This window comes from Lissotriton helveticus, chromosome 10 (genome assembly GCF_964261635.1).
Source record: "Lissotriton helveticus chromosome 10, aLisHel1.1, whole genome shotgun sequence".
In the NCBI taxonomy this organism is placed as follows: domain Eukaryota; kingdom Metazoa; phylum Chordata; class Amphibia; order Caudata; family Salamandridae; genus Lissotriton; species Lissotriton helveticus.
Genome location: NC_136071.1, coordinates 1,209,799,160 through 1,209,821,485, shown reverse-complemented (window position 1 = coordinate 1,209,821,485; position 22,326 = coordinate 1,209,799,160). Strand labels below are relative to the sequence as shown.

The following is a 22,326-nucleotide window of genomic DNA, read 5'->3' as shown; positions in this document are numbered from 1 at the left end:
TCCCTTTTTCGTTTGTCGAAGGTGTGGGTTTTCTTGAACTCGTGGCAACACTGGCCCCTAAATGGAAGGTTCCTAGCCGGTTCTATTTTGCCAGGGTTGCTGTTCCAGCACTACATAAAGAGGTGCTTGAGTTGGTTGGGGCAGCTTTGCAGAAGAGTGCTGTTCACACTATACACCTGACAACAGACATGTGGACCAGTTGCCAAGCCCTTGATTACATGTGCTCTTTTTCAGGGGTTGCAAAACAGATAAATGCAGGTGGTGACTTGGTCGAGATTTTTAAGGGTGCTCGTAAACATGCAACATTAGCCATGTTTGGCATGGAGAAAAGTCATACTGCAGCCAACATTTTGGATGACTTTAACAAAAAGGTCTCGCAATGGCTGCCCCCAAGAAATTGCAAGGTTGGTTATGTTTCTACTGATAATGGCAGCAATGTAGTTAAGGCCATGAAGAACGGTTACCGTGTTTGGCGCACTGTATGAACCTTGTCGTGCAAAAGTTCTTGAAAAAAGAACTTGCAGTCGACAAAATACTGACCATCTGCAGAAGATTATGCACACATTTCAACCATTCTTTTAAGGCCCGGAAAGAGCTGAGGCGCCAGCAAAATGTACGTAGAATGCCAGTGAAAGCACTTATCCAGGAGGTGGCAACACGTTGGAACTCAACCTTCTACATGCTTGAGCGTCTGCATGAGCTGTTTCCAGTAGTCAATGAGTATTTCTACAACCTGGGTGGTGATACGACAGAAATGATGCTAGCGGTGGAGCAATGGCAGCTAGTTAAAAGCCTGACAGACATGCTTCGTCCTTTTGAGGTCTTCACGCGTGACGTCAGCAGGGAGGACTGTTCTTTGAGCAAAGCTATCCCATTGTTGCTGAAGCTCGAGCACCAAGTCAAGGTGGTGTCTTCAGAATTAAAAGATGCTGGAAAGAATGAAGCATATGAGTTGGCGCAGAGATTATTACAACGCCTAGTTAGCAATAAACGGCTTGTAAATATCAAGAAACAACAGCTCTACATTTGTGCTACTATTCTGGATCCACGTTACAAAAAGCCATTGTTTGGCAAAGTAATAATTCCTTTTGAAACATCAGATGTTACAGAGTACAAAGGTTGGCTAGCTCAGTCAGCCATTCGTTTTGAAAGAGAGCGGAAGGAAACTGTAGGAGAAGACAGTACTACTAGTGAATCAGCAGGCCATCAGGCGTCCCAAAAAAACACTGCTGCATCTGTGCCTGTGGCAGAAGTGAGTGACTTTTCCTCTGAGCCGTTAACCACACCAGCAACCGTATCATCTGCACCAGGCCCAGGCGATATGTCTGAAGCGGATTGGCTAAGTGAGCTAGGCTTTCCTTGTCCCAGAAAGGACACAGAAGTGCAAAGTACAGGAATCCGGGAGGACATTCTTTCAATGGTGCAGGCCTATCTGGATGACTCAACAGCGGTCAATATTACTGAGGACCCATTGGCGTATTGGCATGGGAAAAGAAACATATGGCGAGAGCTCACCAACCTGGCTATCAATTACTTGTCTTGCCCACTCGCAAGCGTGTCTTCAGAACGTGTTTTTAGTTCTGCTGGTGGCATTGTGACTTGCAAAAGGTGCCGCCTCTTGCCCGCAAATGTGGAGCGGCTCACCATGATAAAGATGAACCAGCACTTCATACCACCAGATTACAAAGTATGAGAATGCACGCAGGAAGAAGAGGACACCGACCTACCTGAGGAAAGTTCTACTCAGTTACCAGAAGTACTACCGACTCAATTTGCAGAGTTTGAGGACGAGCTCTGCTTCCCTGACAGCGAGTTCTGAAAATGAGTCAATGATTCATTAACTTTAATATTAGTCCTTATTCACTTTTATTCCTGTGTGTCTGTCTTTCTTTTTTTAGCAAGTGCTTCATCACATTCACAACAAAACTGTAATCACCCAATCAAACAACAAACCCATCAACAGAACTGTCTTGATTTTGATGCCGCAGCATTCCTCAGGTTCACAACAGTTAGTTGACAAGAACTCAGTCCTGGTCGTCTATCCTCCTCCTCCAGACTCACCCTATCCATTTCCCGTAATGCTGATGCCTGGATTCTGCACAATGAAGAAACTTACGTTGACGAGTCCCCTAAAGAGGGACTGTCTGGAAGTAGTGAGTCCTCATTTAAATACATTTTGCTAAGTGTGACTTTTTTGCGTTTGGGTTTACGGGTCTTGGCTGGGCCATTGCTGGCAAGGTCTATTAAGGGATGAAATTGGTTAGGCATTTACTTTGGAAAACATTTGGCCTATTACACGTGAACGTTTAGGCGTTATTATTGCTCGCTTGCCTGTCTTAGGGGTGCTGTCTGTGGGGCTTCTAGGATTTTGGGGTCTGTGAGCACCGCTGCCATATTTCTAATGTTGATTGCTTTTGTTTTGCAGAAAATCCACGCCGGGAAACTCCAGTTGGGGCCCTGCTGCAGAACGCTTTAGGACACTGTGAATTCCAGGTGGAGCCAGCCCTCAAACACAAATTACAGGTAAGATAAGCGTTTGGATGGGAGGTAGTATAATGGAGTATTAGGAGAGGCGAGAGAGTGACAGTGGTACTAGTAGTAAAGTCCTAGGACTCTTCAATTAACAAACTCTGTGACAGGCATTTACTTTGGAAAACATTTGGCCAATTACACGTGAACCAACACGATGACAGTGTTCAGTAAAACGAACTTACTGCAAAACCACCACCCACCAGGCTCAAAAGTAGTAAAAAAAAAGATATGCTCAGATAAAGTTTGAAAAAGTATATTTTTATATCCCTAACAAAATAATCTCCCGCAAGACCCTCCCTAACCCCAACAAATAAATAGACCCTCAAAAGTCCCCAAAAAACCCAACTCCCAATTCCCACCCCCCAAAAGTCTCTAAAAAAGGGGCAAGGGACACTCTAGGGATGCATGGTGTTGACTTTGGCCTCCAGGGCATCATGCCTTAGGGCCAGGGCATCATACTGCTCCCGGAGGGTGGCGTGATCTAAACGGAGGCCCTCCAACAAATGTTGGTACTCTTTCCATTTCCGGACCTCCGCCTCCAGGTCCGACACTCTGCGGATTGCACGGCGCAAGCGAGCCTTAACAGTACTGTGAGGTGCAGCCTTTGCTGCTCGGCGGTGGCGTCTGCCAGCACGGCTCCGTTTGGCTGGAGCACTGCGCTGACCGGCAGAACGTGGGGTCACGGAGGAGGATGCAGATGTTACATTCGAAGTACTGGACTGCGTGTCGTCCCCCTCCAGTTCCACCAGCCGCCGATATTGGGCAACAGTTGCATCCAGACTCCGTTGCCGGGCCAGTACAGCCTGCATACTCCTTGTGGGTTTTGTTGTTTTAGTATGACCAACTATATGAAGAAAGAAAGACATAATCTGTAACCAATGCTCTTTAAGAATATGATTAACACAAAATGATTCAGCAGGAAGTTGTGTCACAGTACAACTAGCAACTAGCCAGCGCAGTACAAAAGAAACTATTCAGGCCAATATCATGGGCGTCCGCAGGGATGGGCAAGAGAGGGCGCGATTGCCCCCCCCCCCTGGATCGCAGGTCCATCCAGTGCTGGCCCAGTGACAAATTACAATATGGTAATTACAGCAGGCTGGGACCGACAGACAGATAGAGGCAGAGACAGAGAGAGAGGAAGACAGAAGGAGAGAGAGAGAGAGGGAGGGAGCCAGAGGGTGACAGAGGGAGGATGAGGGAGGGAGACAGAGAGAGAGGGAGAGGGAGAGAGAAAGAAAGATGTGTGTAATGTGTATGCCAGGTCTGGTGGCTTAGTGGACGAAGGCATCCGCTGCAGGGGCATGAGTTCAATTTCATGGTCATATTTTTTTTTGTTGCTCTAGATCCACCCCCCTCCCCCACTGACCCTGCCCCCTTCGGTGCGGCCCTTGGCCACAAACCACACTATCAATTTGGCCCCGAGAGAAAGTTTGTGAGGACCCATGCTCTATAACCACATCCTCTTGATTTAGATTGAATTTTTTTTTCTGCCATTTTTTGTTTTTCCCTCTGTTTTAATTTAGTTGCCAGGTCGTCTGCTGTGGTGCTGCACAAGATTTTTCTCTTCTCCCTATGGGGTTCTTTGTTTATTTAAGCTCAATGTCGTGTTAGATTTAAAAAAAAATTATTTAATACTTGTGCTCAATCATGTCAGGAGTAGGACTCAGGAGATGGTGATGATGTTGCACCCCCCCCCCGGAAACATTTCATAGTATGTTCGTAGTTCATCCAGTGACCGTCTACTCTCTGTAGATACACATCATATGCTATCTAAGAGTCAGATAGGACCATGATCCAGCTTACCTGTACCCGCCACCGCCACTGTCTGCTTCCTCACAGTCTGTTCTTGCGCCGCCTCCTCCCCAGAGCTGTCATCGGAGTCTATCACCACCACCTCATCCGAGCTGGCCCCGCCACCAGATGTTCCACCTACAAAGTAGATTTAAGAATGTTAGATTACACCACTCACTAGTATTTGGTCTAGGAATGAAGAAATGTGAAAACAACAGAAAAAGTAATTGACTGTCTACTCTAGTCTAAAGTAAAAATGTCCCTCCTTCCAGGGAAGGCTGTTGTCTTGCTGCACTTTTTTTTGTCACAATTGATGAATACTTGCTTAATTTTAACACACACCATTTTTCTCTGAACAGACAGAAGCTGGACTTCTAAGGACAAGAGCAACATCAACTTCAAACCAGGTGAAAGCTCGGCTCGACCACAAGAAATGTGTTCCATTACTCATCAACTCAGCACCAAGCACTTTTCCATTTCTAGCTAACTTTATTTTAATATATGTGTTTACTTTTACTTTTAATAAAGCTTTTAAACTTGAATAGACTCTGTGGTTTTTGGTCCTCCAGACTCGAGTGACTGAGCGAAAGGTTTTGCAATTTTTGCAAGGAGTCCGTGCCGCTGACACTACCATGTTTATACAGTGTGCCAAACACGCCACTCTGAAATATTATTACTCTGGTTTTTGGTGTCCATAGTTCGGTTTGTGGAGAATTGTCCCTGCAACAGTAGTATTATGGATTTTGCTCCTATCTAAACACTATGTCAAAAAAATTAAATTAGGAACGCTTGGACAACAATAGGTCCTCTATATTTAAATGAAAACTTACTGGGGCCAGCAAAGGAGCACTCGCCGCCCTGGCCTGCATCCTCCTCCTTTGGAGCCACAGCATCCTCCTTTTCCGTCCGCTTGCCCCTGGGCGGACCGGACGTACAACATGAAAAAAAGAACAGAAAACATTGATGATTGCTGCTTGTCGATGGGCTACAAAGGAAGAACTGCACCTGAGCCTCTACTCAGAGGTGCACCAGAACAAATACGTAACGCAAAACTAACCTTGCGTCACGGCAGATGCGCCGCAATTACAATGCGGCAAACCCTGGCGCAAGGGTAGGCAGATGCGTGACGCATCTCGTGACGAAAGAGGGGCGCATCTCTAGAGTCGCGTCGCAGGCACGATGCAACTCGAGCAATGCTCAGGGCTGCCCAATACTCAACATACCGCATCAGTCCTTACGCCTGCTTCAAGCAAGCAGGCATAAAGAATTGACGTAGCAGCGTCGCGGAAGTGCCTGCGTTAAATCTTGTAGATTTCACGCAGGCACTTTTGCGAGGCGCACAGCTTCCTGACCGCCACCCACCCCCCCCACTGCCCTGCGTGGGAACGCACCCATTGTGGCGCAGGCACAGGCCTTAACGTGGCGCATCTCCTTAGATGCATCACGTTGTAAATGACTCGCAGGGATGCGCCACGTAAGGCAGCGTAAACGTGGCGCAAGGGGCTTGTAAATCTGCCCCTTTGTGTCTAGCATTACGCAGTTCTGTAAAGTACACTCATACATTACTCAGCCCAATTAAATGAACACAAAATAGAAAACAAATAAGCAGTGGCACCGCCACAGAGAAGGAGAGCAGTTCACCTGAAATGCACAGAAGATTTTGAAATATTAATTTACCTCTCCTATCAATGTAATCGGCAGCATTATTGCTCTTTGTAAAAAAGTTAAAGCAAACATTTGCAATATAACACACAGAGCAGGAGAAAAAACAGAGTAGTGAGTGATGAAAAAATTGCTAATACTACTCACCAAGCCCGGGGACCTCCACTCCCAGCAGGTCGAGCAGGTCGCGCTCCCGGTCCAGGATATCGGTCCAGCGGTGGGTCACCTGATTGCAGGTGCGCTGGACCCCCGAGATGTGAAACAGGGCCCGGCACACCTGCTCCCACCGCTTCCGTCGCTCCTGGCGGTTGGTGTAGCCACCAGCGATCCTGCCGCCTGCCGCGATGGTCCTGGGGAGGCGGCGCTGCACATAAAAAACGAGTGCGCCCACCTCCTCAGGGCTGAAGATCTCCCTGGGCACCACCATTTCTGCCCTCAAACGGCCACACGGGAGTCGGGCACGGGCTGCGGGGGCCGTCTTGGGCAGCTTCACAGCTGTCTTCACCATGGTCTGGGCAGGTGTTAGCAGCAAGGAGACAAAATGAAAAAGAATAAGATTAGGGAAGAAGAAAATAAAAGTTTTAAAAAGTAGTTGAAAAGTAAACAAAAGTAGCCTAAAACACAAAAATATAGACCTAGAAAAATAGAGGGATAGAAAATAAGTTAAATAGATCAAAAAAATATTAAAACAAGCAAAGGATGGCAGAGATATAAAGAGGATAGAAACACCATGCCCAGACACATAGGAATGAATGAAAAACAAGATGGCGGCCCGATCACGTGCGCGTAAGTAAGTTCGCACGCGATTTCTCTCGCGAACTCGTGCGAACTTGCATTCGCAATGCGCTCATTCCGCGAGATTACACATAGCGGGCGGAAACGGAAATACGTCACGTAAACAAAATGGCGGCGCCCATACTCAACCTTGGGGTAACTCGCACAAGTTAGCGGCTTCCACGGTCGAGTTCGCACGACGCCGCGCCTCGCGAATAGGGCGAAATTACCGAAAAAAGAGTTTTGCAAAAGCAAAACCAACGAGCAGGTGCAAAAGTTCAAGCTCATCATTTGTAACCATTTCCCTGTAGTGCTTCCTGAAGGGGCCCTCCAGAATCCGGTTGCCTACTTGCAATTATTGTGTGACCCTGCTTTGACAGTCACAGAATAGTTAGAAGTATGCCATTGCATCCTGTTAAAATTTTTTTACATTGCAACAAAAAGGAAAGGGAGCAGACAAGCAGGTGCCAGCCTTCTTTAATGTCAGTTGGGTCAGGGCAGGTGTTGTTGTTTGCAAAACTTGAAGCAATTACCAGGTGTGCTTTGCTTTGCTATAATAATGTACACTCACTGGTCAACCAGAGGGTGCTGTGATGACACCGAGGGTGGCATGGGTGTGCCAGCCAGAGGGTGGCATGGGTGAACCAGAGTGCCAGTGTTGACAGAGGATGGCAGTATTTTGCTTTGCCCCAATAATGTACACTGGTGAACCAGAGGGTGCTGTGATGACACTGAGGGTGACATGGGTGAGCCAGAGGGTGGCATGGGTGAACAAAGAGAGTGCCAGTGGTGACAGAGGGTGGCAGTGATGAAGAAAGCCTTGCAAACAGGCTGGGCACGTAGAAACAACAAGTTCGCAAAACTGGCGACCCGACAAGTAAGTTCGCAATTTGCGAAATTCTACAAAACCCTCGCAAACTTGCAGAAACCCGTGCGAACACAAATCCCCCAAAAAACCCGCAAAATCCGCGAGAATTCGCGGAGTTTGCGGATTTTCGCAAACCGCAAATACGCAAATACGCAAATTCGCGGATTGCGAATCCGCAAAATCCGCCCATGCTTAGTGATTAGTACTATTGTTTGTGCTACAAAATGCAGCTTGTGAAATGGCCTGAATTGACCCGAGTATCAACATCTTTGTCTGATCTTTGATCTTTTCCTTGGCCCCTTCTGTCTCTCTCAGTTTATCTCTCCTCTTTGCTTGATACCATAGGTGTTTGCTTCTCCCCCTCTTATTGAAACCTCTGTGTCTTTACACTTCACCTCTGTCTCTTGCTCATATGTATAGAAGGTCTAATGGGGAGTAGTGTGGCATAGGCGGTTTCAGATGAAAGACAGAAGAAATAAAACATAGATGAAGAGAAAGGCAGACAATGGAGAGAGGAAGAGAGCACAACATAGAGAGACAGAGTAGCAGAATGAACGGGAACCCAGGAGAATTGAGAGAAGAAAGGGAAGACAACAGTGGATAGAGGAAACATAAGACCCAAATGGAGACAAAGCAGTGTAGGAAGAGAGAGAGTAAAAGGAATGAAAAAGAGAGAAAGTGAAAACATGGTTAAGACGGATATAGACAGAGACAACTGGGGAAACGAGAAAGAGGGTAGGAGGGACAGAGTTTGATGGAGTAGAGAGACAGAGAGAGAGAGAGAGAGAGAGAGACCGACAGACTGACAAAGACAGACATCAAGGAAAAATGTGTTGCAAGGAGGGGACAGAAGGAATAATGAGAGATCACTGCACAGAGAAAACAGAAAGGAAGCGTGTGTGCTGTGCTGACAGGACAAGAGGGTCTGGTGAGTGATCCATTATCCTGAAAACTGAAGAAAAGGGAGAGAATGTCTTTCAGTGAGGGGTTGAAATAGGGCCGGCATCATCATTAGTGTCGCCCGGTGCAACAATCTTTGTTTGACCGCGCCATAGCCTTATTCTTCATATATTCCCGCTCTGCCACCTGCCAATGGTGCCCCCACATCTTCTTAGCCACTACCTGGCATGTATTTATTTATAGCGCTAATCATCCCAACATAGACTGTCATAGTACTTCACATCATATACCGAGAGCCGTAAAAGTGTGTAAACCAATGAATAGGACATGTCACTTAAAACAATAATGACTAAAATATGTAGGAGTCACGTGTCACCCCCATGGTAGGGTTGGAATGGAGTTTATTAGTAGGTGAAGGTAGGTGAAGGTAGGTAGCTACCACTAGTAATACGGCCCCAATAACAATATAAGGTCCAATCAAGGTCTGGAAAAATTATCCCCTTGCTCAACCCTTATAAGCTGGCTATGAGCATACAGGCCTTACTTAGGCGATAGGTTTGTAAAGCATTTAAAAACACCAATATGTGAAATAAGAAAAAACCCAACACCAATTTATGAAAATAGGAAATCATTTTATGATTAAAATGACACCAAGACAACAAAAAACCCAATGTAGGGAACTAGAAACATTGTTTTTTAAAGAATAAAATATTACTAATGCCTAAAAGCTAAAAGCACCACTTTGGGACTTCTGGTTGTGATTAACCGGAGCAAAGTCAAAGTTTCTGGACTGACACTTAGCAGTAGGGCTCTGTAAAGTTTTTACCTTCTGACTACATCACTTTTTTGGAGCTTTCTCTCTTGAGGTCAAGCAACGTTCCTTGTCAGGCCCGGTTTTGAGTTAATGACAGAAGTTTGGGTCACTGCGATGCCTAGGTCATCTCCTGGAAGTCTTGTGAGCAACAAAAAGCTCCAGAGCTTCAGCGGGGCAATTGTGAATATCAGGCCGGGTTGTAATTCAACGTCTCTGGCTTGACTCCCGTCGATGGGTGGGTCACCGTCATGGTGATTTTTACCAAAAATTTTCTAATCGTCTCCAAACTTCTTGGTTTACTGAAGTGTAGAAACACCAATGCAAGGTTCCAGAGGCACTGAGTTTCTCCGTGGGATGTTGTTACTATGTGTCCCGCAATGAACTTGGCCAAACCCTCTAAAGTCTAGTTGAAGGTTGTCAGCTGGTTTCTTCTTGGTGGAGATGATGCAAGTGGAGCTCTTTTAACATGTTGATTTCAGGGAGTCCACTCCTTCTATTTTTAAAGCAAGGCAAAGACCTTAAATCTATAGTTCCAAAAGTGTGCAGCAGGTGCAGTCATTCAGAGTGCAGTCCTCTTGGTGCAGGCCAGACTTCCAGGGGGTCGGTCCTTCTTCTTCTTGTAGTTTCAAGCAGGGATCTAAGTTGCTGGGCAGCTCTCCCATATGTATCCAGTGTTCTTGGGTGATAAGCACGAGGGCTCTCCTGATCAATGGGGTGCAGGGTTCCACCCGCAGGTATGATCAATTCCTCCAATGTGTGGCATATTCTTGTCCCAGAAACACTATTTCTTAAAAATCCAAAATGGAGAATTGTCTCTGGAGGTTAAGATCTGGCTAAGCCAAACAACAGGCATGGCTAAGTTTCCTTAACACTTCCTTTCAAGCCCCCTCTGCTAATTTAATTACTGGGGCTCCTGTCTGGCTTGGGGTGCAGGAAGTGAGTGTGAGCTTGTGCCCTGTCCTAACTGTCATCCCCACTTTAAAGACCAATTTAGCTACTCTACGCCCACCCTGCCTTTTGCTCTACAGCTTGCAGATCTCCTCCTACCGGATGCCCTTTGTCCCAGCTCAGGCCACTTCACACCTCATCAGAGCAATGTGGACCAGCCTGTCAAAGGCTGGCCAATCAGGAGAGACTGCTGGAAGGCTGGCCAATCAGGAGAGACTGCTGGAAGGCTGGCCAATCAGGAGAGACTGCTGGAAGGCTGGCCAATCGGGAGAGACTGCTGGAAGGCTGGCTTGTTACTACATCATAAAACATAGTTCTCTACATTATTTTCTGTGATAGTTATAATACATCTAACCATGGCAAGTTGTTGGATGTATTCTAATGATCATTTTAATATTTGAAGTGCATTATCAGCTGGCTTCTATCGATAGTTATCATGTATTAAAGTATTCCTATGTTAGCCTTTGGAGCCCATGTGCTAAAATGGGGAAATATGCAGTTACTCTTACACCTGGGCATAGAAAACATCTCTTATATAATGTTCCTGTTTATAGTTGCAAGGCATCCTACCCCTGGGGCACCTAGGGCTGACACAGACTACTGGCCCTGGGTCTGGTTAGCATGACCCAGGGCACAATCAGAGTGAGTTACCACCAGTGTCAATCAAACAAGGATGACTTTCTCACAGATAGGCATTACAATTTACAGTCCTGGCCATGGAGAAACGAAGGGGCGCTAAGATATGATGCTGTTGCTCTCTCCTCCAGTGTTTGCATACTTTAGGCTGCCTTGCACCAATGCACACACACTTGCACCATGGTGTAAGGGAGTTCAGGTGATTTCAAGCTTAGGTTTTATACTGGAATGGTGCCCTTACAGCGCAAAATTCTATATTTGACAAAGTGCAACCCTTTACCACTTTGTGTGTGAGTTGTACTGCGCAGAACCTATGCCAAGTTTGAAAGGTTTGGAGAAAATAAATGCTTCTTTAACCTTTATGTCTGTCTCATGGATGCATAATTTGTTTATGTCAATCCCTTCATACCAAAGTTAGTAAATGGAAATCAAAATCTATGGGTGAGAGCAGGGGAAGGTCAATGTGCCACCCATGGTAAGCCCCAAAACAATACTTTGCAGCAGGTTTGCATCACTTTTCTGAAGCAAAGCAGGCACTAAGTCTTTGTAAACCTGGCCATAAATGTAACACATGATCGAGGATTCAAGCTAATAAAATTGCATTTCTCCCCAAATGATGCCTTTTTAGCAATGTTGCAATAATGTTCTGAACCTCTGCCTTTTAATTTGCATGCAAGATGTTGAGGCCAGTTCATAGCTCAGTGGGTTATATCTGCAGGATTGTCACTATTGAACTCCAAGTACAGAAGGATCTATGTGATAAAAGCGATAACCCAGTAAGCTATCGACATAAAATACTAATCTGTGATCTGCATGTCACATGTTGTGCATTGCAGCAGGAACATTAACCCTCTATGCTTCTATATCATGAGTCAAAACTGTGATAGACAAATCTAAGATCACTCCCTCGAGTGCATTAACCACCACAGTTGTCATTCTCTTGAAAATACCCCCTGAAAATGCTGCTCACACAAAGATCTCGGCAGGATCCTCTTATCTCAGTTCAGCCTGCCATGCAGAGGGCACTTCCTTGACATTGGCACCTGGTGCCACTGTACCAGTGGCCGCACCTCAAAGCCATCATTGGGTTGGGAGAATGGAGAGGGAGAGAATAAAAGAAAGAAAGGTGTGGTTTAGTTGATGACCATGGACTAATTCTAGCTTTGGCAGATCCTTAAATTATATTATTATTCTGTTCTAACAACTTTATTTCCATGTGACTGACATGGTGAACATATGTAAAGCAAATATTTCAAATGAAGAGGGCTATTTGCCAAGATAACTAACACTCATGAGGAAATTGAACATCTTCTCATTTGGGTCTTTGAAAAGGATCATTGGTTGTCACGCAATGCTTTATCACTTACCACTCTTGTTGGTAATCTCTCCTTCTGAGCAGAGGGTGCAGTCATAGCAACAGATATGTTTCTCCTTTATGGGGACCTTCCTGTATCCAGGAGGACAACTCTCACTGCACACAGATGTTGGGATGATCTGGAGGGGAAGAGATGGAGATGTGTGAGACATCAACAGGGGAAGAAACAAAGGGGGACATGCAACATTATCACACATCCTGCCGACTGAGAAAGAATTTGTATAGTTTGTCATGTAAGAGAACAGAGATGAAAGAAATAAGGGGCAGGGCACATGTGATAACATCAGTTTAAAGAATCCAGGGAGTAAGAGATACAGGGCAGATGTGATAGCATCAGTGTGAGGGATCCAGGGAGTGAGAGATGCAGGGCAGATGTGATACTCTCAGTGTGAGGTATCCGATGGCCATAGAGCCAGTGGTATGGGATAATGTTAGTGTGAGAGATCCAGAAAGGAAGAGGTGTGAGGCAGATGAGATAACATCAGTGGAACAGAGAGGACATATTTAAGGGCACTTGATATACCAGAGCCAGGGTCTTCATGGGGAAGAAACACACCGTACATGCCATATTATTACAGAACCAGGAAGTCTGAGGAGAACAGGTTAACAGACAATACTAAGAGACCTAGCATCCAAAGGACGAGGAACAGGGCTGTCAATTCACAGACCTATTTGAATGTGTAGGTGTAGTTTACATATAAAGACCCTTATGAAGTGTAAAAATACTTTAGAAATTAGAATTTCTAAAGAGTAAACATTCTTGTTTGAAGGGTTGACAAGATTTTGCTGATCCATAACCACCTGGTAAATGGTGGAGATACACATCTGTCAAGGGCAGGTGGAAATCCATTTGCAAAGTGTGAATGTGCTTGAAACAACCCCAAAATTGGCGAAAATGTAAAAAAATAGTTTTTGCTCCAGGAAATATATTTTTTGCATAGAGCAAATGAAAAAGTGAGCAAGTAAGCTTCCACTTCCTCAGGATTTTTCTTATGAATGTATATGCACAATTTCTCATTCAAAGATGAGATTTCTACATTGATATTAACAGTAGTGCGATAATCACTTTCTGGATTACTCTGAAAGTATTTGTGAATTCCAAAAATAATTAAAATCTTAATCAATTGTTGGAGGAACCTGTAGAAGTAGTTTTACAATTTAATTTGTAACAGTCACCTAACAACTCCTTGAATGGAGACGAGATGAAGGGGAACTCCCAAAGGTCTGGAGCCATCCTCAGCCACAGTGCTTGTGTGCTGAGGAGAAATCCAGGCTGTCCGGGCACCCACCCATATGGAGAACACTGGGGGTACCCCCACACCACCCCATAACATGCCTCCATTGGGTGTGTCAGCGGCACGTACATCCCCCCCCTTCAGCATTCCGATGATGTCAGTGCGTGCATGGAGCATCAACATCATCAGATGGTGTCGGGACATTCTGGAAGTGATGTTCTTTCAGCGCATTTTAGAGAGAGGACTCCTTTTAGGTAAGTCCTTCTCGGGAGAGAGGAGTGTACTAGGCAGACCTACATAAGGGGAAAGAAGCAAGTTTGTCCGTTCCCGCCGTGTCTGTTTGTAGACGATTTCTGCTCTATGGTTGCGGGTGGGGCTGCGATTGTGGAGCAAGAAATTGAATCTACCAGACCAATAGGAGTTTATTTTTGTTGGGGTAGTGGCCCCTTGGGCAAGAGTCACTCTACTTATGGGCTAATGTTATGACAATGTTTCAGCTCCCCCACGGGATAGTTAGGCCTTTCTTTTTCAGCTGATTTCCCTCCACCCCCCTGGGGAGTCAATGCCAACTAGACCCCAGGGATGTCATTTTTGCAATTATTGTGGGGACTGGAGCGACTCCGTGGGCAAGGGTCGCTCCACTTTGGGGCTTTTTCTTTGTATTTATACCTCCCCCATAAGGGAAAATTAATCATGTTTTGGCCGTTCTTCCATCATGGTTGGTGGAAGCCCACCATACATTTTAGAATTTTGTTTAAAATGCGATCAACCCTTTTGTTAAGAAGCCCACAAGACACTAGTGATAGTGTCCACAAGTAACAATAGTATAAGTAAGAATATATTATAAACATATGCCACAACCAGTAACTACTGGCAGACACTATACTCAGCATCATCCTGTAACATAAATCATATTACACACAGTATCACATCAGGCGAGAAATCTATTCTGCGCCACCTCATAAGCCTAAACACATAGACTCCGTATTGTCATAAATCTACTGGAATTCCTTTAGTGTCGAGACTGCACCCCCAGCTTTAGATAATCTAAAGCTCCAAAGCAGTTCCAGGGTCCTCTCTTGTTTACAAAGTGTGGCCTAAATGTAAGGTTCTTATCTTGCGTTACTTTTAAGCACTACACACCTAGTAATGTAGAACTATCTAGACTGACTTCCCATAAGTCCTAGGCCTCAGAGAGAACACAATGACCTCGGTGCTGACATGAGGAAGAGGCAAAGCAGATGCAGCATTTCAACCAGGCTGAGGGCGGGAGCTCGACTGTGCTAGTAACAGTTTGTGTTATCTAGGCGCCCAAAGATCATTCAGCATCTTATATAAAGTTAATATTATGTATTTGAATTATATGTAGCATGAGCTCGACCCGAAGATATCAGAGCACTTAACATGAGCACCAATTGCGTTACAGATGGAAACATTCATTTCTAGGCACAGGGAGATTACGTGATTTGCCAAGAATCACAGGATGTTGAGTGTCCCTGCCGACACTCAAACCCGGTTCCCAGCTGGAATGTCGACCGCTCCAGCCGTTACGCCACATCCTCATTGTTGTTTATATCATCCACAACAATTGCACAAAAAGCAGTAGAACTAATAATAACAATAGAGCTGACAATCATAAAAAATAATGTTATTGTTATCAATAGTGTGAGTGTAGTAGTAATATGATATGCACACTGTGAGTGTAATAACATCATGATATGCATACTTGTCAAACGTTTGAGCATGTTCTCGGTATTTGACCAGTTACTGGACAGAAAATCCAGATATTTGCGATTCATGTGTTTCTTTGCCCCTGTTATCCCAGGCGAGGCCTCTTCTGCTGACAATGTAGAGTGGAGGCGGGTGTGCGACAACCTACTGTGCTGTGTTTTAATGTGCAGAACTGTTTCTGTATTTGTAAAAGCTAATTTATGTCAAATAAGTGTAAATGTCCATGTGATCGTGGGGTGTAGGCGGACCGGAATAACAGGCGTGGAGGCCGTATGTAGTGGGCTATCTCTTAGCCGATTTTTATTTTCAGTACAAAGTTTGAGGGTGAGGGAAAGGGAGAACAGAGTCTTGAAGCGATGCTTGGCGCTGTGTCGAGGTGATGGCTCTTCGTTGAGGGAAGGTACTTGGCTGGAAGACGTGTTGAGGGTTTCCTGAGGGGTTAGTCAGTCGAACGGCGGGACGGTGGCTCCTCGGAGGTATGGGAAGGAGAGAAAAAGAGGGCCGTTAGTTCTTCCACTCAGAACTGAGTGATACCATCTACCTTCATCGGGGTTGTGTGGGAATACCAGCGAACGTGAGGTAGGTAGGGGAGGAGGAAGAGTGGGAAAGAGGAAGTAGGGGCGGGCAGAAGGGTGACTGGGTGACGGGCAAGTGAGGGGATAGTATCTACAATCGGGCCGGTGACTACAAACGGGGTATATATACAATATCCTACAGTGCTGGGTGCAAGGTGGAGGGGGATGGCCTACTGAACATTACAATATTTACACTCGCTAGAAAAGGGGAGTCGGTACTCACTTGGCCCGCCGCAACTCTCCCGCGAGTTGCGGCTGCTCTCCAGCATCCTCCACCGGACTCCACCAGTCCTCCGTCCAGACTTCGTCTTCTTCTTCCACTTCACCGCTCGGCTCCCGGGGTTCTCCACACGCTGTCTCCTGCCACAGGTCTGCCTGCTTGAACGCCCTGTTGTCCTCGGTTCCGGCTTTTCTGTGCTCCGCCTCTGGACTATGGGAGGGACTTCCGGGGTCACGGGAGAGTCCTTCCGGGATCTTGCTCGTCGTGATTGGGTCCTGAAATGAAGGAGAGAGGGGTGGAGTCCGGGTTGCAATGGACGCCCGAGGATCGGATGGCGGGCGCCGGGATCGTAAGGGAAGGCGCGGCTTCGCCAAGGTAGGGGTCGTGGCCCCTTCACATCCCCTTCCCCTAGCTGTCCTTCTTGATCGGGTTGGAGGGAGAGGGTATCGGGAAAGATAATCGACGTTCCCCTGATCAACGCCTTTCCGATGTAAGGTCCTGAACCTGAAGGGCTGTAGGGATAAGAACAAACGAAGAACGCGGTTGTTGTGTCCCTTGTTCCGCGCCATCCACTCCAACGGGGCATGGTCGGTGTAGAGGATAAAGTCTCATCCTTCCAGGTAGTAGCGGAGGCTCTCCACTGCCCATTTGATGGCCAGAGCCTCTTTTTCTACTACGGCGTAGTTCATCTCTCTGGGAAACAGTTTTCTACTCAGAAAGAGGATGGGTCGCTCGTCTCCATTGTGGTCTTTTTGAGAGAGGACGGCCCCTAAGCCCTGTTCTGAGGCATCAGTCTGGAGAATAAAGGGTTGGGAATAGTCCGGGCAGATGAGCACAGGAGCAGACATCAGGGACTGCTTATGGATGTTGAATGCGTGTAGCAAAGAGGGGTCAGGCTGCCTTAGGGCCTCTTCCGTCTTTGTGGATTTCTTTAACCCCTTCGGCGCTGATGACGAGCTCAGCTCGTCATCAGTTGCGCCGCTCGCACGCTGATGACGGGCTGAGCTCGTCATCTAACGCGGCTTTTTGAAAAAAGCCGCGTAGCGCGAAAATCGCCGAAGCGCGCATGCGGTTAAGAGATCGGTTAGGGGGGCTGCGGCCTGAGAAAAGTTAGGTATGAATCTCCTATAGTACCCTAAAAGGCCTAAAAATGCGTGGAGTTCTTTGCGTGTTTCGGGAAAGGGTATGGACTGTATGGCGGTGATCTTATTGTTTTGGGGTCGGATCACTCCCTCGCCCAACAGATAAACCAGGTACTTGACTGTTTGGGCCGCTAAGGTGGTTTTTGAGGGGTTAATGGTGAACCCATAGGAACCCAGGGAGGAGATGACTTCTTGTAGGTGGTGTAAGTGATGGTCCCAATCATCGCTGTAGATGATTATGTCATCCAAATAGGCCACCGCGTATTGGGAATGAGGCCGTAACACCTGATTCATGGCTCTCTGAAAAGTTGCGGGAGCACCGTGAAGGCCGAAGGGCAACACGGTGAACTGGTACAGTCCTTCGGGTGTGGAGAATGCCGTTTTCTTTTTGTCTTCGTGTCTCAAGGGGATCTGCCAATACCCTTTGCAGAGGTCGAGCGTGCTGATGTACTTGGCCTTCCCTAAACGTTCAATCATCTCATCAACACGAGGCAAAGGGTAGGTATCAAAGGATGAGATCTTGTTGACCTCGCGGAAGTCGATGCAAAACCTGATCGACCCGTCGGGCTTTGGTACTAACACAATCGGCGAGTTCCAACTTCTAACAGAGGGTTCTATGATCCCCATTAAGCATGGGCGGATTTTGCGAATTGGCAATCCGCGAACTTGCGTATTTACGGATTCGCGAAATTGTGGATTTTCTTTTTTTTTGTGTTCGCAAGGGTTTCTGCCAGTTCGCGAGGGTTGTGTACCAGTTCGCAATTGCGAACTTACTTGTCAGCCACGACTATGTTGTTTCTACATCTGGTTCATCATCACAGGTTCACAGCACCCTCTGTTTCACCACTGCCACCCTCTGGTACACCCATGCCACCCTCTGGTACATCACTGCCACCCTCTGGTTGGTTTATCACTGTAGATTATGGGGGTGAAAAAAGCAAGCACACCTGCCCTGCTTCAACTGACATGAATTAATTTGGGGTTGATTAATGTGTCACTGAATTTAAACTTCCAGTCTGGCTGGCACCTGCTTCCCTATCTGTAATTTGCTTTCTGTTGCAGTGCAATTTTTTTTCATAGGACCTTTGTGGCCTACTTGTAGCTATTCTCTGAGACTGCTGTGAGGGTCAGAGCAGGGTCATAGAATAGTTGCAAGTAGGCAACTGAACTCTGAAGGGGCCCCTCAGGAAGCACTACAGGGAATGGTTACTAATGATAAGATTGAACTTTTGCACCTGCTGAGTGCTTTCTGTTTTGTCTGTAATTGCTTTCTGTTGCAGTGTAATTTTTTTAACACAACCTTTGTTGTATACTTGTAGCTATTCTCTGAGCCTGCTGTGAGGGTCAGAGCAGGGTCATAGAATAGTTGCAAGTAGGCAAATGAACTCTGAAGGGGCCCCTCAGGAAGCACTACAGGGAATGGTTACTAATGATAAGATTGAACTTTTGCACCTGCTGAGTGCTTTCAGTTTTGCAAAAATCCAAATATCCAGCAGCATCCACAAAAAGTAATCCTTCCAGGTCAAGATCCAAATCAAAGTGACCAGCACATGAAGAAAGCACTGGGAGGAGCCTGCTGGACAGGAGCAGGAAGTTGGAGACTGTGGGGCACTTCCTTCCTCCCAACCCCCCCCCCCCAAAATGGACTCCTTGCAAAGAAAAAGTGCAGGCAAATGTCAACCTGAGGAGTTATTCTGAAAAAACCCATAATTTTCAAGGTTTATGCTGCCTGCTGGTGAATTTCTTGTGCGAAATTGAAAATTTTGCAATCTCGCAATTGCGAGATTGTCGCTGTCCGCCGCATCTACGTGTTCGCAAGTGTTTACTCCCGCGAAATTGTATAGTATTCTAGTTGGCAAGTGCGACCAAGCAAAAAATCCGCTTCGCACGGATTTTACGAATTTTCGGCAAGTTCGCGAGAGTTCGCGGATTGCGAATTTGCCGAAAATCCGCAAAATCCGCGAGCGGAACTGATTTTACGCCCATGCTTAATCCCCATACGTAGCATCTGGGCTATCTACTCCTTGATAACGGGCCTACGTGCCTCAGGGACCCGATAGGGTCGCTGGCGTACTGTTTTGCCGGGCTCTGTTAGAATGGCATGCTCGATGACAGACGTGTGGCCAGGGTAGGAGGAGAACACCTGTTGTAGCGGCTTTAAGGAGGTACGGAGTTCCTGTTTCTGCCTGTCCTTTAAATCTGAATCCATGCAGACCTCATAGGAAAAGACAGTTACAGGTACTGTGCTAGAGAGAACAGGACGAGGGCCTACCCACTCCTTTAATAGGTTCACGTGGTATATCTGGGTGACTATCTCATAAGTAACCGGCGTCACCTGTCTCAGGACCGAAAAGGGGCCTTGCCATTGACCCAGCAGTTTGTGGTCTGAGGATGGCATCAGGAGAAGTACCAGGTCACCGGGAAGAAAGGACCGTGGTTTTGTGCCCTTATCATATTGCTGTTTCTGGTTTGCTTGTGCTGTCACCATGTTCTGCCGCACTATGTCTCGTATTTGACCCAGATGGGTTCTAAGGTTCTCTACGTACTCCGGGAGGGGTCTGGTTCGGTCGGGTTCGGCCTCCCAAGCCTCTCTGGCCATGTCTAACAGGGTTCGTGGGGGTCTCCCATACAGAAGCTCATAGGGCGAAAAGCCTGTGCTGCTCTGGACTTTGTAGCGGATCGTAAACAGCGCTAGGGGTAGCATCTCTTCCCACCTCTTGCTTTCCAAGGCCAATAACTTCTTTAAGGTGGTTTTTAGGGTGGCATTGTAACGCTCACCCAGCCCATCTGTTTGGGGATGGTAAGCGGAAGTTCTTATCTGTTTAACGCCTAATTGGGAACATACTTGTTTCATAAGGGCTGATACAAAGGGGGTCCCCTGGTCCATCAGGATCTCCCTAGGGAAGCCCACCCTGGAGAAGATCGTGATTAGAGCCTTAGCTATGTTCTGGGTGGTGGGTTGACGTAGGGGTATAGCTTCCGGGAAACGGGTGGCAAAGTCAACTAGGACCAATGCATACCGACACACGCTTCTAGATGGTAACATGGGGCCTATTATGTCCATCCCTATCCTACTGAAGGGGATGTCGATAAGGGGTAATGGCTGAAGGGGCACTCTGGGGGCCGATATCTACTGTTCTTTTGGCAGATCGGGCAGGCACGGCAGGACTGTTTTACTTGCTGGTAGACGCCAGGCCAATAGAATTTTTCCAGGATTGCCTGCCTGGTCTTCTCATCGCTAAAGTGACCCCCCAAGAGGTGACTGTGGGCGAGAAACAATACTTTATCGTGGAAGGGCCCAGGGATGATCAACTGGGGTGTTTGTTGGGCTCCCCCCTTTCTATACAAAAGTCCGTTCTTTTTATAGAAGTATGGACCTACTTGTAGGGGGTCTTCATTGTCCAGGGCACGTCCCCATGCATCCTGTAGGACGGGGTCCTCCTGTTGGGCGGCGCGAAACTCCCTGTCTGTTTCCCAGGGGTGATCCTCCACACGGATGGGAAAAGCCGTAGAATAGTTCCTCTTCTCCTTTTTCTTGTGGGTTTTTGTTTTGTACGGTCTGGCGGCTGTTGTGTCTGTGGATGGAGGGTCGTGGGGAAACGGAGCTTCCAACCACCACTTTTCTAAGGAGGTGGTGGTGTCGTGGAGAAGGCGGGGAAGACCAGGGTAGTCGCTTCCCAGTATTACTTGCTCTGGAAGAGCGGGTATGAGACCCACAGTCAGCGTGCTTCCGTGATCCATGGGGTGTTGAACTCTGATCCGGGCGGTAGGGTACAGTTTTGTATCACCGTGTATGCACTGGATGGCTACTGTACCGGTTACTGGTCCCACTGGGTGAGGAAGCTCCTGGGGTCGGAGCATGCTCTGTCTGCAGCCCGTGTCGGCAAAGGCTAGTACCGGGTGTCCATCGATCCGCACGGGGCAGTGGTATGCAGGAGGGGTTGTTTCCGCTGGGAGGCAGACAAAGTTCCGGGCGAGACCCACCTCCATTGGTTCTTCTTTCTGGGGGCATACACGGGCAATGTGTTCATATCCCCCACAGTGATAACACTGAGGACCGGGTGGAGGCGGTCGAGGCATAACAGGGTAAGGGAAAAGAGGAGGGGTTTCCGGTTTTCTGGGCAAGAACGGTCTCGGGGTCCGATTGTGGCCATGGGGTTGGGGTCGGTGAGTATGTTCTTCTTTTGGTTTTTGATAGTCTTGGGCCCGGCTGTAGGCACTGGCTATCTCTACCGCGTTCTCCAGTGTGAGGCGGGCATGCTGACGAACCCATTTCTGGGTGGTAGGATGGAGAGAAGCCAAAAATTGCTCCAGGTAGATTTTGGAGAGGATTTCTTCTTATGTGGCCATGGCGGGTCGCAGCCAACGATCGGCCAGATCTTTGATACGAAAAGACAGGGCCCGAGGGGTTTCTTGTGCTCCTTCTTTGGCTTGGCCTAGCTTTAACCGATAGGTTTCGTCGTCAATACCCAGGCATTCTAGTATACAGGTTTTGATGTCACCATAAGGTGTCTGTCCCTAGATATTGGCTTGTTGGTACGCCGCCTGTAACTCGCCTGTCAGCAGGGGACCCAGATAATGACCCCAACGGTCAGGGGGCCAGGCAGCGGCTTGGCCAGTCTCTCAAAGTTAGTGAAGAAGTAGTCCGGGTCTTCCTACCGGCACGTACTTCTGGAGAACCCCTGAGGGAAGAGTAGTGACCGGTCTTTGATGCCCTAGGACGTCGGTGAGCTTGCCCAACGCTTGGTCCTGAGCTGTGCCCTGGCCTTTCAGCAAATCGTGTAATTGTCCTCGGTCGTCCTCTGCTGTCTTAAGGAATTGCTCCATCAGCTTTTTCACGGCAGCCTCCATGCTTCCGGGTGATCCTACTTCTGACACCACCTGTGATCGTGGGGTGTAGGCGGGCCGAAATAACAGGCGTGGAGGCCGTATGTAGTGGGCTATCTCTTAGCCGATTTTTATTTTCAGTACACAGTTTGAGGGTGAGGGAAAGGGAGAACAGAGTCTTGAAGCGATGCTTGGCGCTGTGTCAAGGTGATGGCTCTTCGTTGAGGGAAGGTACTTGGCTGGAAGACGTGTTGATGGTTTCCTGAGGGGTTTGTCAGTCGAACGGCGGGACG

General features: G+C 47.3%; 1 protein-coding gene across 5 annotated transcripts in view; it reads right to left on the bottom strand.

Annotated features, from left to right (window-relative positions):
• Positions 1 to 22,326, bottom strand: part of LOC144784964 (vomeronasal type-2 receptor 26-like) — a 96,393-nt gene that overhangs the window by 21,767 nt on the left and 52,300 nt on the right. For 3 of the 5 annotated variants that reach the window (XM_078664084.1, XM_078664086.1, XM_078664085.1), the window contains one exon: positions 12,296 to 12,422. The exons of 1 other annotated variant lie outside the window; for it this stretch is intronic. In XM_078664084.1, the coding sequence (XP_078520210.1) occupies positions 12,296 to 12,422 (127 nt within the window). Of the gene's footprint in view, positions 1 to 11,898; positions 11,999 to 12,295; positions 12,423 to 22,326 lie in introns of all 5 variants that reach the window. One more of the 5 variants, XM_078664087.1, reaches the window with a different exon arrangement.